General features: G+C 44.0%; 1 protein-coding gene across 2 annotated transcripts in view; it reads right to left on the bottom strand.

Annotated features, from left to right (window-relative positions):
• The window catches only part of slc16a2 (solute carrier family 16 member 2), a 98,016-nt gene extending 95,536 nt beyond the window's left edge, over positions 1–2,480 (bottom strand). The window contains exons 1-2 of one of the 2 annotated variants that reach the window (XM_068047262.1): positions 2,379–2,480; positions 1,771–2,114 (exon numbers count right to left, since the gene is read on the bottom strand). In XM_068047262.1, coding sequence (XP_067903363.1) covers positions 1,771–2,110 — 340 coding nt within the window. In that variant the 5' untranslated portion in view covers positions 2,111–2,114; positions 2,379–2,480. Of the gene's footprint in view, positions 1–1,770; positions 2,343–2,378 lie in introns of those variants that run through there. The other variant, XM_068047261.1, reaches the window with a different exon arrangement.
• Between the last annotated feature and the right edge of the window lie 12,824 nt (positions 2,481–15,304).

Genomic DNA, 15,304 nt, shown 5'->3' with positions numbered 1-15,304 from the left:
TAGTGATGATCCACATCTTGTCTGTGTAAGAGCCAGCACTCCACCCCCTACTGAGTGTGTCTGGTAAGCTTTGAAGAATCAACAACCCTCCCCAGAAAATGCTGTTTCAAAGAGCTGGTCACATGACTTACCTGCTGGCCAGACTGGGAACTGTTTGATTTGTGCCTGACAGAAAGGTTTGGGACAGACTGCAATATAAAGACTAAAGAGAAGGAAGGTCCCCCTCTCTCTCTCAAGCAAAGTCCCAGCTACCCACAGAGCAGCTCACGCCTCAAGACAGAGGACCTCGTCAGCCTTCTGGTACCAGAGAAATAAGTTTGAAAGTGTGCACTGGACCCCAGCGAGAACTGCAAGACTTCAACTCCAATCAAGGACTTTGCATCCAAACCGAAAGACAGTAACTGAATTCCATTTATTGCTTACCCTACTTCAACCCCTCCCCCCCCACCCAATTCTTTCTTCCCCTCTGTATATATTTGTGTGTGTGCTTATCACATATGCATGCTAGCATGGTTGCATCATGTATTTTAGTAATTTTAAATGAGTGAGAGTGGTAAGGGTAATAAACTTACATCTTTCTTGTTTAAACCTAGGGAAACCTGTCTGATTTGTTAATTTGCAATTACAATGAGAGAGCAATAAGCAAAGATTCACTGAGGTGTTAAGCTAAAAACACTGTGTTTTAAAAGTTAAACCCTGTTACGGACAAACCAGGAAAGGGGCGAGAGGGGAGCCTGAGACCCCTTCCTCACCCGGTCATAAGAAGTGCCAGTTACGGCCGGGAGTTGCAATGTGGATGTATCCCTTCTGGGAACTGAATCAAGTCCACCCAAACCAATTCCAGGTAGAGACAGACAGAAAGAGAATGAAGCCCTCTGTGTAGACTGGACTTGAAACCAGGTGCTAAAGACATGTGTCTAACCCACTGCACCACATTTAAAAGAAATGTTATAAATCATTTGTCCAGCTAAACTAAAAAAGCAGATTTCCATGCATGTGATATTGTAAAACAGTTATTTACAGTTCATTTTCTTGTCTTATAAACCACTAAAATCACATTATGTAACATAGTAGTTCGCAGAAATGGAACATGTCCTTACCAGCAATGTGACACTAGAAATATCTCTGCTTGTCAGGCTGACTGTAAATCATTTTTAACTTACTCAGACATATTCAAAAATAATACAAACGCAAAATACTGCAGATGCTGGAAATCTGAAATAGATACAGAAAATGGTGGGAGCACTTAACGTATCAGGGAAAATCTGCTTCTCTCTGCAGATAATAAAAAGAAGAAATGCTGGAACCACTCAGCAGGTCTGGCAGCATCTGTGGAAAGAGAAGCAGAGTTAACGTTTCAGGTCAGTGACCTTTCATCAGAACTTCTCTGCTTCTCTCTGCAGATGCTGCCTGGCGTGATGAGTGTTTCCAGCACTTTCACCTGTAGAATTATCTCACCTTGGGAAAACCTACTTTCTTCTTACTCATTTGCAAAAAAAAATCACTAAGTTTGGTTTGCAAGTATTGAGTTTCGAAATAACTCCAAAAAATAAACAAACTCTATTCGTTTGTAATTCGCTTCGCTCTTTCTGCTAAATATCACTAATACACGTTTCTATACTAAGCAGGGTATACTGTACATATTAAAGACACACGCATGGGAGGCACCAACAGTTGGTAGAAAACTTTTGCAACTTAGATGGTTTTGGAGTTGGAGGGAAAGGGATTTCGTGTCGGAATCTGGGACAAACTTGGGCAATTTGCACTCACCAGTTTTAAACTGAATGTTCGGGTCGTTCCGATTCTCCAACTCTTTCAACAGCATCACGTACAGAATGCCGAACGAGTTCTGGATGCCGAAAATGGAGCCATTGCACCAAGTGGCAGCGAAAACCACCACCCAGCCGTAGCCGCCTTCGGGGACTTGGAAGCCAGGCTGAGCTCCGGGAGCGGAGGCCGGCTCTGCCGCCAGCTGCGAGTTGTCCTTGGAGGAGCTCATCTCCAGAGGCTGGACTCTATCCTCAGCCTTTCTCTCCAGCTGCAGCCCAGCTACATCCCCCAGCTGCACCGTCTCTCCCATCTGCTTGCGCTCCGGTGTCTCACCGTCCATTCCCCTGTGTGGAGAAGAGAGAACACACACACACACTCAGTGGGAATTAATGCAGCGTTCGGCAGCAGCGCGTACACTTGTTTTCCAGATCAGTGTTATTTGCACCCAATGCTTTTGCATAATATGTTTTGGCGTTGCTTAACCAGCGGTGGACTGGTCACAACTGCAGTCAGATGAGCCCTTGCAGAGATGGGCTGATCGAGGTGAGGTTTTCTAAATAAATATATATATATTATCTATATATATATATAAAAAATCAAGTGCAAACCTGCCTGCCGTTGCTTGCTGTCTGCCTGTTGCCAAAATAAATGTAACTACCAAATCAGTCAGTCAGTTCCAGAGAAACGAAATCTCCGGACAGTACACAAACAGCAGAGACTCCGCCTCTGTCTCCATTCTAACAGTAAGATGATGGGGGTGGTGGGGAGTGGAATAAGACTATCGAACCATAGAAAAATTACGGCACAGAAGGAGGCCATTCAACCCATCGTGTCCGTGCCGGCCGAAAAAACTAGCCACCCAATCTAATCCCACCTTCCAGCACCTGCTTCATAGCCTTGCAGGTTACAGCACTTCAGGTGCATTTCCAGGTATCTTTTAAAAGAATTGAGGGTTTCTGCCTCCACCACCGTTCCTGGCAGTGAATTCTAGACATAGCTAGGATTTAAAGTCAGGATCCCGAGGCAGCACTCAGTGCGAGCCATACTCACGTCCCATGATACTTGTGAACAGGAACTGAATACAATTGAAGTTAATCAAGAGCCGGAGTGTCGGAGCTCCTGCAAACAGACGTGGGCAATGATCTCGTCCCCTTTCTGATCAGTGTGCAGCAGCTCATCGATCTGAAACGTTCATTCTGTTTCTCTCTCCACAGACTCTGCCTGACCTGCTGAGTGTGTCCCGGATTTTCGCTTTTTGTTTCAGGTGTCCAGCATCCACAGTATTTTGCTTCAGTTTGAGGCAGGTGTAATCTGGGCATGGCCAGTTCCAGCAACTCTGGTATTGTGGTCAGTTTCCCCCTCTCATGTACATACTTGTGCCAATAGATTGTGTTACGACCAGGTGCGAAATGTGTCTGGGGGTCTGTTACTTTCTTCATCTGGTCTTATTGTAACAAGGTTTAATTTTAAGCACACTGGGCTGAATTTTACCGGCCTCTCGACACCGCAGGTCATGGTGCGGGAGCCAGTAAAATTCTGTGGGGAGAAGCCCACCTCAACCCGCAACATCGAGAAGAGCCCGTCGCATATTACCGGCGGTGGAGGGACCTCGGTGCGGCCCCCCACCACACGGCGGCGGCACCACAATCAACATATGATAATGATTACTTACCTTTGCTGATTATGAAGCCTGCCACCTCTCCTCCGACACCGCCGGATCTTTAGTTGAACGGGCGGCTGCCACGTGCATTACAGAAGGGAGGAGGGAGGGAGGGATACACAGGGATCTAACTCTGCATTCTTAAAGGGAGGAAGGAAGGGGGGATGCACAGGGGTCTCACTCTGCATTCTGAAAGGGAGGGGGTCTGGGATTACTGGAGGGAAAGCTGTGCTGGCATGAAGGGAGGTACCGTGTACCATCCCTCCATTAACAGTGTATGCACTGTGTTTGTGAAGGGGCGATGACACACTAGGCGCCCTGTGTGTAGGGAGGGTGCCAGAAAGGGCAGGAGCATTAAGGTTTTATAGATGATGGGGCAATCAATTCAGCTAGTAGGATTTTGATGTAGTCATATTGTGCCACTCTGAGTGTTGGCCAGGATGGGCAATGCCATGGCACGGCACATCGTTGATCCAGGAAAGCAGTTGCCCTGTTAGGAACCTTTGAATACATGCAGGGTTTAACTTTACTTATGGAAATAGGTGTGGCTCATCCTACATTGTGTGATCCTCTGCATGTGCGGATCCGTGTGTGCCAGAGGCAATATCAACAGGCAGGTGCGATCCATTTAGAGGCCCCCGGTGTGAAGCAGCAGCTCCCAAGGGGAGCCCGCCATTACAGTTGCCATGCATCTACAGGACCCACATGACATGCCATCGGATGTCAGAGCACCAGTGTCAGAGGAGATTGCGCATATAGAGAGGGTGATGACACATCTCTGTGCCCTGCTCAAGGATGACCTGCAGCCCATGGGCTCCGGTGGACATCCCATGCCTTTGCTCCTCATAGTGGCAGCGGTTGTCAAGCCTGATGCCTCTTCAGCCTTTTAGGGGCCCACCAGAGACCTTTGTGGGGTCACACAGTCAGCAGTGCACTGCTGCATCAGGGAGGTCACCAATGTCCTGCACCGGAGGGCCAGTGAGTATGTCCGCTTCAGGGCGGACTCTCACAGCCAGGCCCAGAGGGCCATTGATTCTGGCACCATTGCTGGAGAACCATAGGTTGTAATGTTCATAGACTGCACTCATGTGGCCATCAGGCCTCCTGCCAAGCTATCACCTGCAGACGTCACATTAAAGGAGCCCTCTCAATCTAGGTGAAGCTGGTATGTGAACACTGCAGATGCTTGCAGCGATTGTGTGACCGCTTCTCAGGCAGCTGCTATGACACCTGGGTCTTGTGCCAGTCCCGGCTGCCACTGAGGGAGACCAAACGCTGATTGGGTGCCTGCTTTGTGGAACACCTCCGCTTAGTCTGTAAGCATGACCCTGAGCTTCCGGATGCTGGCCATTTCAACACCCCACCCCTGCTCTCCTGCTCACATCTCTGTCCTGGGATTGCTGCAGTGTTCCAGCGAACATCAACGCAAGCTCACGGAACAGCATCTCATTTACCTATTAGGCACGCTACAGCCTGCTGGACTGAACATCGAATTCAATAATTTCAGAGCATGACAGGCCCCCCTTTTTATGTTTAGTTATTTTTTCTTTTTTGCTTTTTTAATTGGTTATTTTATTTTAGGTTTTTTAGTGTGCTTAGTTTGTTTCTACTGTGCCTACCCACTCTTTCTGTTTTTTAATTTTTTTTAATGTTTGTGCTTGGAGTGCTTTGTGCTTTACAGTCTATTCACACCCTCTCTTTACTAACGCTTTGTCTGTCAGCACACCATTAACATACCATTTGCCTTTGTTCCATGACTTTATCCTATCAACACCTTCTCTTTTGTTATCTCTTGCCCCACCCCCCGCTTTACTTGCTTAAAATCGTTTACATTTCTAATATTTGTCAGTTCTGAAGAAGGGTCACTGACCTGAAACATTAACTCTGCTTCTCTCTGCACAGATGCTGCCAGATCTGCTGAGTATTTCCAGCATTTCTTGTTTTATTACCTCTGTTCACTGAACTGGTTCAGATGGAGGTAAGGGCTATCCTTTGCAGACATGGCTCCCAACACCAGTGAGAGACTCCACCACTGCTGCAGAGGAGAGATACAATGCGAGCCACTGAGCTACATGAGCCACCATTGAGGAGGAGATCGGCATGCTGAAAGAGTGCCTCCAATGCCTGTATGGATAGGGTGATGCCCTGTACTATGGGGTGAAAAGGCCAGCTCCTTTCTTTGCTGCTCTGCACAACTACACACCCAATAGGGGCCAGGCGTAGGAGTAGAGACGTCAACGGATTCCTCCTCGGTCTATGAGAACGCTGAGGACCTACAACATGAAAGACACATGGGAGGGCAGTTGGCACCCAGGCTCTGCACGCAGGGCTAGCAGTGAGATAGGGATGTATGGCAGTGGCTTATCAGACAAAGGCTCTCTGCTCCATAGGAACCGACATGAGCTCTGCAAGCCACACATCACCCCGCTCACCTGCTGTGCACCAGTCCACATCTGCAACATCCCTGTGTAAACCATTAGAGGCAGCAGATGACTGAGCCAATGTCCATGTCACTGCATCCGTGGAGACCCTCATGTGTATTGGTGGCACGGCAATGATATTGCATACGTTGGCTCTTCTGAAGGGCCAATGGTGCAAAGGGATGTGACTTTGGTGATACGTGCTGGCACACATCATTCGCACAGGGAAAAGGACACACATGTTGGTGAGGAATATTTAGTGGAAGACTTATTACATTGCTGTGACACCCATGCATTCCCATTTGTTTCAGTGTGTTCTCTGTAAACCTCTAATACATTTTATGGTCTATTTATGTCTCATGTCCTGGAATGTGCAAATTTAAGATTATTCACGTAGGTGCACCACGCCTACAAGAAGGAATGTTACACTTGAGTGGGAGAAGAGGATCGCAACTTCACAGGACACTGGGACACAGCAGGGTAAGTATGTGGCAGCAAAGCAGGAAGTGCTGGGGTAACTCAGCAGGTCAGGCAGCGTCTGTGGAGAGAGAAGCAGAGTTAACTTTCAGGTCTGTGAACTTGGACAAGTTAACTCTGCTTCTCTCTCCACAGATGTTGCCTGACCTGCTGGATTTCTGCAGCACTTTCTGCTTTGCTGCCAGATTGAAAGCAGCCCCACTCTTCAGTAGTCAGGTAAGTATTCTTTGACAGCTGTCAGGAAACAGGTGCTGGGGCACTTAAAATAGGGCCCAGCACCTGCTGCACAACTGTCAAAAGGTTCCTCACTGTGCCAAATGTCCTGCCTCTCCCCACGTAATATCAGGGGGGAGGCTCGGCGCAGTGATGCTAATGAGCCCCTGCGCATAATATCACGGGGCTCTGCGGCAGCGCCCCAATAAAATTCAGCGTACTGTGTTTTGAGCTCCCCCTTTGTGAATCCTTGTTCACAACTTTCCAATTATAAGGCAAAGAAATGAGCATAAACAGGCTTTCTTTGGTTTAAAGAAGAAAGATGAAATTTATTAAACCTTAAACTTAAACGCTAATAAGGTTAGCACCTACAGATATACGACGCACCCACACTAGCATGCACATGCGATACACACAGGCAAATAGGGACAGAAAAGAGCAGAAGAAAAGATAAGTACAACAGTTTGAGGCAATATCTTGTTACTGTTTCTCAAGCTCGCTGTAGCCCTTGATTGAAGATATGGTCTTGCTTTTCATTGGGACCCAATAGTCTTCTTAAAACCTTGTTCATATAGGAAACTTTTCTCTCTGAGTTTCACATGTTTTCACAAGATCCAGTTCCGTGGGAAGGAGATGGAAGCAGGCAGGAGAGCAAGTTTTTTGCTTCAATTCCAGGAGAGATCTTTACTCCAAGAGCACATGGCTTTGTTTCAGTTCAAATCCTGTTTTCTCCAATTTAAAACTCTCAGTTCAAAACTCTGCAACAGCCAGTTAATCATGTGACTAAAACTGGTCTGACCACTTCTGTGTATTGAGGAAGCAACTACTGGGTCCCCATTGTTTCAACATTGTCTGGTACTATGCAAATGTCCTTCCAGTCAGGGCTTGCAATTTTAAGTTTTTGTTCATGTGGCAAAATAGTGTGTCCCTCAGCCTTGGCTGGTAGGGGCTTGCCTGACAATTGGGAAACTGGATTAAAAGATATAGCAGTAAATAAACAATGCCAAACGTTCCAAGGATTAATTCATAATTTAGAACAAATAGATATTCCCTTAAAGAACAAACCCCCCAAATGGATAATAAGAGAATTGCTCGAAACCTCCTACCTCTTACCCGAAGTTTATGCCCGCTGGTTATGGACCCCTCAACCAAAGGGGAATAGGGCTTTCCTATCCATTCTATCTAGATCTGTCATAATTTTATACACTTCAATTAGGTCTCCCATCAGCCTCGTCTGTTCCAAAGAAAACAACCCTAGCCTATCCAATCTTTCCTCATCTAGGGCCCTACTAAATTCATGGCCGGTGAAAAGTGTGTCACGGACTGTGAAATCTTGGGTCCGCCATGAAATTGGCCATTTTGCGTACATCGTGAATTTTATTCATTGACAAAAGACTCACCTCACTGACTACTGGGCATGTTGCGAACATCACATATTTTAATGAGTGTCACAAGGCTCAACTCGCTGATTGGTAAATGAGGGAGGGCTTCTTTGAGAGAAGCAGTCTCAAGTGTTAGCAGACAAGTGAGAATGCCAGAATGAGCAAATCAAAGACGGCCACAACCATTAATGCAGCACATCGGGTGGAAGAATTTGGAAGCCAAATTCTGCATGCCGATGGTGGAATACTGTTTTGTACAAGCTGCAGTGTTTTGGTGGATTACACACGGCGGGCAACGGTTCAGCGCCACTTAGAGTCCGAAAGTCATCGCAGCAGAAAGAGAGCATCCGACACCACCCTGCTGGAAAACGAACACGCAAAATAAAAAAGCAACAATTTCATCTCTTTTTAAGGAGTCAACAGAGAGCTCAGAAAATTGTCAGTTGGTTACAATGGAACTTCTGGCTGCTTTTGCATGCGCCAACATACCATTGGAAAAAATTGATCACCAAAGTTGTAGGAATTCATTCAACATAATGTGCAAAATGGTGGTTGCTTACCGAAGGGTTTTGCTATACATTGTGAGATGAAATCTCAGATTAATGCATGTGGGTCTCCATGTTCACATTCAACCACCGACTTCAGTGAGTAAAGAATATGACCTGTTTATACTCAGCTTTTTACGATCATTTTTGAGTATACAATAAATGCCATTTGAAACCAGAAACCTCCCTTGTCTTTTTTTTGTTTTAAATAGATCATTTTCATCATGTGTTGCAACACCATGAAACTTAAGATTTAAATACCTGAAATAGTGAAATTCACGATTTTTAAAATGGTGTGACCGTGAAATTTGTAAAATTTGACCATGAATTTGGTAGAGTCCTAATCATAACTAAAATTCTGCAGTTCAGGCAACATCCTCGTAAATCTCCTCTGTTCCCTCTCTTGTGCAATCACATCTTTCCTATAGCGCAGTGACCAGAACTGCATGCAGTACTCCAGCTGTAGGCTAACTAGTGTTTTATACAGTTGCAGCATAACCTCTCAGCTTTTATATTCTATGCCTTGGCTAATAAAGGCAAATATCTCATATGCCTACTACATGTATATGTAGTAGGGAAAATGCTAGAATCCATTATTAGGGAAATGGCACTTGGAAAATCATAATATGATTAAGCAGAGTCAACAGAGATTTATGAAAGGGAAATTATGTTTGACAAATTTATTTGTATTTTTTGGGGATGTACCTAGTCGAATGGATAAAGGGGAATAAAGTGAATATAGTGGATGTAGTGTGTTTGGATTTACAAAAAAAGGCATTCAATAAAGTGCCACAGAAGAGGTTATTACACAAAATTAGGACTCAAGGGAGTGGGATAATAAATTAGCATGGATTGAGGATTAGTTAACAGACAGAAAACAGACTAGGAATAAATGGGTCAGTTTCAGGTTGGCAGGCTGGAATTAGTGGGGTATCGTAAGGATCAGTGCTTGAGATCAGCTATTTCTAATCTATATCAATGACTTAGATAAGGGGACCAAGTATAATGTATCCACGTTTGCTGATGATAAAAACTAAGTGGGAAAGTAAGCTGTGAGGAGGATGCAAAGAAACTGCAAAGGGATATAGATGCATTGATTGAGTGGGCAATAAAGTGGCAGATGGAATATAATGTGGGGAAGTATGAATTTACCCACTTTGGTAAGAAAAATAGATAAGCAGATTTTTTTTAAATGGTGGCAGACTGGGCAATGTTGGTATTCAGAGGGATCTGGGTGTCATTGTACATGAATTACAGAAAGTTAACATGCAGGTACAGCAAGCAATTACGAAAGCCAATGATATGTTCGCCTTTATTATAAAGGAATTGGAATATAGAATGAAGAAGCCTTACTGCAATTGTATAGGGCTTTAATGAGGCCACACCCGGAGTACTATGTGCCGTTTAGGCCTCCTTACCTAGGGAAGGATATATTTGCTTTAGAGGGAGTGCAATGAAGTTTCACTGGACTGATTCTTGGGATGAGGGGATTGTCCAATAAGGAGATATCGAGTAGACTATGCCTATATTCCTTAAAGTTTAGAAGAATGACACATGATCTCATTGAAACGTATAAAATTCATAAGGAGCTCGATAGGGTCAGTGCTGGTAGGATGTTTTCCCCGGATGGAGAGTCTAGAACTAGAGGTCACAGTCTCAGAATAAGAAGTCGGCCATTTCGGACTGAGATGAGGATAAATTTATCCACTCAGAGGGTTGTAGATCTTTGGAATTCTCTACCCCAAAGAGCTGTGGATGCTTAATTCGTTAGCTATATTCAAGGGAGAGAGCGATAGATTTTTGGATACTAAGGGAATTAAGGGATATGAGAACAGCGTGGGAAGGTGGAGTTAAAGTAGATCAGCCATGATCACATTTAATGGCAGAGCAGGTTCGAAGAGCTGAATGGCCTACTCCTGCTCCTATTTCTTATGTTCTTATTTTCTTAAATGAGACAGTTTCCCCGCTTTTCTTGTCTTTTCTTTGTTGGTATGCCGGAATTTAAAAAGGCTGTACCATATTAACTGACTGCTTTTTCTCAGATAGTGTCTCAATTCCTAGTCCTTTGCTCTTGTTTGTTTACTTTTCCAACTGTTTTCTTGCCTGTTGTCACTTCATTGCTCTATTTTTTCCTCTGCATCTCCCTTTACTTCCTTCTTTCGCATAATTACAAATAAGGAAAGCCATTCAGCCCATCTTAGTTCATTCATACAGAATGACCCATAAAATTCCTCCTCCGCCCTACCCCTAAAGCAGAATCTACTTTCTTAAATGATTCCCGTTATTTGTCTCCTCTGCTCTATCTGGAAATCCATTCCACTTCTGATCACTGTATAAATGAAAACTTCCTGATATCAGTCCTAAGTTCTGATGAAACAACTTTGACCTGAAATGTTAGCTCTGTTTCTCTGTGCACAGATGCTGCCTGACCTGCTGAGCAATGCTCCCTCTAATTTTTGTTGTGCACAGCCTGTTCATTTCAATGCGCAGTATCTTTAAATGTTCCTGTGTGCTTTATGTTAAACAGGACAACCTGTGAGCTGCCTTCATGGTATCTTCTGGGTTGCTGTGCAAATGCACACTTGCACACCTTAGAGGGAGAAATGCTGAGCATTTCCAGCATTTTCTGATTTGATTCACTTTTTATTAGTTTGAACATGCAGCCCCTTATCCTGCTCTCACAATTTAAAGTAATTTATCCTGCTCTCATAATTTTAAAATAATTTTCCAGATTTACCTTTTTTCAATATTATTTACAATCTTATATACTTCTGTAGGTCATTTTGCAGAAAGGTCCTTTTGCAACTGAAGGCTACAAATTTCTCCAGTCTTGCCTCATGGTTCAGACATCTAAACCGGGGCTCAGCCCAATGGATCTTCTTTGCACTGTCTCCAAAGCTTGAAGATCTACCCCATGTCCTGATGATCCAAACTGGACACAGTATTCAAGGTGTGGTCTGGTCAAAGCAATATATAGTTCGATCATGACTTCCTCCAACTCCAACTTATATACAATTGTTTTGGCTATATAGTTCTATGTCACATTGACTTTGTTGATTGCAGCCCTTCCATATGTTAAGCATCAAGACTCCCATATCTTTTCCAAATTCACCTCCCTATGGGGGAATCTAGAACTTAGGGGGCACAGTTTAAAAATAAGGTGTCTCCCATTTAAGACTGAGATAAGGAGGACTTTCTTCTCTCAGAGCATCGTTAATTTTTGGAATTCTCTTCCCCAGAAAGCAGTGGAGGCTGGGTCATTGAATACATTCAAGTCTGAGTTAGATTTTTGATCTACAAGGGAGTCAAGGGTTATTGGGGGAGGGGGGGGGGGTGGGGGGGGCATGGTGGCGGGGCAGGCAAGAAAGTGGAGTTAAGGCCACAACCAGATCAGCCGTGATCTTATTGAATGGCGGAGCAGGCTCGAGTGGCCCAGTCCTGCTCCTATTTCTTATGATTTCATGTTTATCCCTAGGTATTACAGCACCATTTAAGAACCAGTATGCTGCCCATTTTTGCTTCCTATGTGCACGACTTCAAATTTTCAGCTGTGGTTCAGTTGGTAGCACTCTCGTCTGAGTCAGGAGGTTGTTGGGTCAAGTCCCATTCCAGGACTTCAGCACAAAAATCCAGGCTGACACACTAGCGCAGTACTGAGGGAGTGTTGCACTGTCAAAGGTGCTGTCTTTCAGATGAGATGTTAAACTGAGGCCTGGCAGGTAGATGCAAAAAATCCCATGGCACTATTTCAAAGAAGAGCAGGTAAGTTATCCCTGGTGTTTGGGCCAATATTTATCCCTCGATCAGCATCACTAAAACAGATCATTTGGTCATCATCACATTGCTGTTTGTAGGAGCTTGGTATGTGGCAATTGGCTGCTGCACAGTGACTAAACTTCAAAAGTACTTTATTGGCTGTAAAATGTTTTGGGATGTCCTTAGTTCATGAAAGGTGTTATATAAATGCAAGTCTCATTCTTTTTATTAAATTTGGCATGGTCAAAATCATGGTCCAAATTATTCTTTAATTTCTAAGCAGCTGCTGCACTGCCCCTCCTAAAAAGGCACCAATTTATTCGGAGTCCAAATCATTGACGTAAATTAGAAACAGTAATAGTTCTATTGCCAATCCTAGGGCAACCACTCAGTACTTCCCACCAACTTGACGATAGAACTGTAACAAAGCTTATGCCTATGCCGTTTACCCCATTTTCCCTCCCCCCGCACCCCCCCCCAGGTCCATCAATCCCTTCTGCTTCAGTTTCATTTCTACATCCATCCTCTGTTCAAGCTGTCTCTATGAATGTCTGTTCACTTCTGTTTACAGTTAGCTTCACAAAAGGCTACAGGGAATTGTGGGTATTGCATGATTCTTGTCCCACTGTAGCTATAGACCATTGCACATCACAAGCAGATGAGAATAGTCTCACCTAGCAATTCTAATCTATAAAGCTCGCATGAAAGCAGGAACCAGCAGGCAATTATGAAGACAGAACAAGTAGGGGAAGGAAAGGAGGGAGACGAATAAGGCAGGAAAGGGACAGAATAAAAGGTGGAGTAGAGTTAGGGAGATTGAGTGGGAGGATGGATTCACATAATGGAGTGGAATCAACAATTTGCACTTTGATGGTGCCTTTAACATAGCAAAATATCCCAAGAAACTTTGTATAGAAAATGAGGAGGGAAATGGACACAGCCAGAGTGATAACCAAAGGCATGGTTAAAGAAGTATATTTTGAGGATTCTCTTGAAAGTGAGGAGAAATGTAGAAAAACAGCTTCAAAATGTATGAAAATGATGACTGATGGAGATGTGGAGGAAGGGATTGTGGGAAACACAGGTCAGAGTCAGCAGAGCAGATGTTACAAGCTGTGATTTCTGAGTGGAGGGAGTTGCAGAAGCAGTAGGATGCAATGAGTATGTGGAATCTAAGATTCTATTCTTCATTTTTCTTCCTGAACTTTTTTCTGGCCCAGAGAAGCAGCAATTACTACACATCAAAAATAATCCATTGCATGAAACAGTTTGAGACATTTCATCATCAAGATGAGAAATTCATATTAGCCTTTATATTTCTTTCATTTGTATTTGAGCTCAGACCATTACAGAAACTTCCATACCTGGAACTCGCTACCTACAAGGGTGGTGGAAGTGGAGACGATCAATGACTTCAAGAGGTAGTTGGATGGCCACCTGAGAGAAATAGACTTGCAGGGCTATGGGGATCAAGCCAGGGAGTGAGACTGACTGAATAGCTCCGTGGAGAGCCAGCATGGACTCAATGGGCTAAATGGCCTCCTGTGCCGTAATGACTATAAGGATGATAGCACTGGAGAGGTACATTTTAATAAGAAAAACATTACTTCAATTTGGAAACCTACGAATTAATCCCAAATACTAGTACTTTACAGTATTTGGCACAGTGAAATAAAGCAATTGAAGATTATTCTCAAAAGTCCATTCCTGCTTTTAGGTCACACGCAAGGCTCAAATTAAAGCATGACCTTGCCCTTCCTTATCTCTGCAACCACTTTTAACCCAATGAGTGCCCAGAACACAGTATTTCTACAACTCTGGATTCCTGTGCATCCCCCTTCCCTTTGCCTCACCATTGGCACCCATGCCTTCAGCTGTCTAAGGCCTATTCTCTTCCTAAACCTCTCCACCCCCCTCTCCTCCTTTAAGACCCTCCTTAAAACTTACCACTTTCACCCTTTGGTCACCATTCCAAATATGTCTTTTGGATCCGCATCCTTTTTTTCTGGTTATGTTTCTGGTGTTTTTCTCTGAATACCTTGAGATTTTCTTCTATAAAAAGTGCTATAAATTAATGCAAGTTGTTGGTTTTGACAATGTTACAAAGTGTTCTGAAAGTGAGGAATGTTCCATCCTGCAAATGGGTCAAGAGATGAAATGGGCTACCTATTTTGCAGTAAGCAATATATCCTGAGTAGGGGTACGTTTAGAGCTGGACTACACAAACTCAGTTCAACAGAGAATAAAAATATCAGTTTTATTTTATAGGAAATGTAAACTGCTTATTGAAAGGGTCATCAAGCTGCTAGCACAAGGATAAGGTGAGAAAAAATCCAATCTATAGCACCAACTGTTTCACTGTACTGGAATATGGCTTTATAAATATATAGTACAATTGCTATTCACTAGTAACAGATGGATCAAACTGAATGATGCATATGACAGAGGATATTAAAACCTATTAACAAAACATTCTTTATTTTTAATGGCAGCATTCAAACATTGGCTGCAAAATTGTGCCGTTTTAGTACCAAAATGGTGTGTGCACCACTTTCGGTGTGGCCTGCACTGACCGTCATCTTGGCGTGGGTGTTAGCACAGGTATTAACAGCGTATGCTGGAAGTGTTCAGAGTAGGCAGATCATGACATCAGTCAGCGCCTAACACTGATTTAACGCCAGCACTACCATTTTGGACCTCACCAGTCTAATAGTTAATGCCTTCTCAAACATGCACAGCTGAACACGCATTCAGCAGCATGGAGAAACCCCCAACCAGTGCTATTTAAAGGTATCATCAACAACTTACACTTTAGTTTCTGATTGCTTTCTACTGACTCTTTATGAGTTTGTGGAAGTGCTGGCTGTTTTGAGGAGTTATTTACAGTTGGTAGTTTGCAGGAAGTGGTGCTGCACATGGGGGAGGCATTGCCTGTGACTGCAAGGACTCCAAGTATACTTGTACGACTTGCTCCTAGTTATGGGGACTATAGTAGAGGAGGAGGAGGAGCCGCAGGAGAAAGGGTGGAAGCAGCCAGCACATCCACAATCCAGATGGTCTGTGACCACATCATTTGACTAC

Source organism: Heterodontus francisci, chromosome 15, assembly GCF_036365525.1.
Source record: "Heterodontus francisci isolate sHetFra1 chromosome 15, sHetFra1.hap1, whole genome shotgun sequence".
Lineage (NCBI taxonomy): Eukaryota > Metazoa > Chordata > Chondrichthyes > Heterodontiformes > Heterodontidae > Heterodontus > Heterodontus francisci.
The sequence above is the reverse complement of the archived record's forward strand: the minus strand, read 5'-3'. Positions and strand labels throughout refer to the sequence as shown.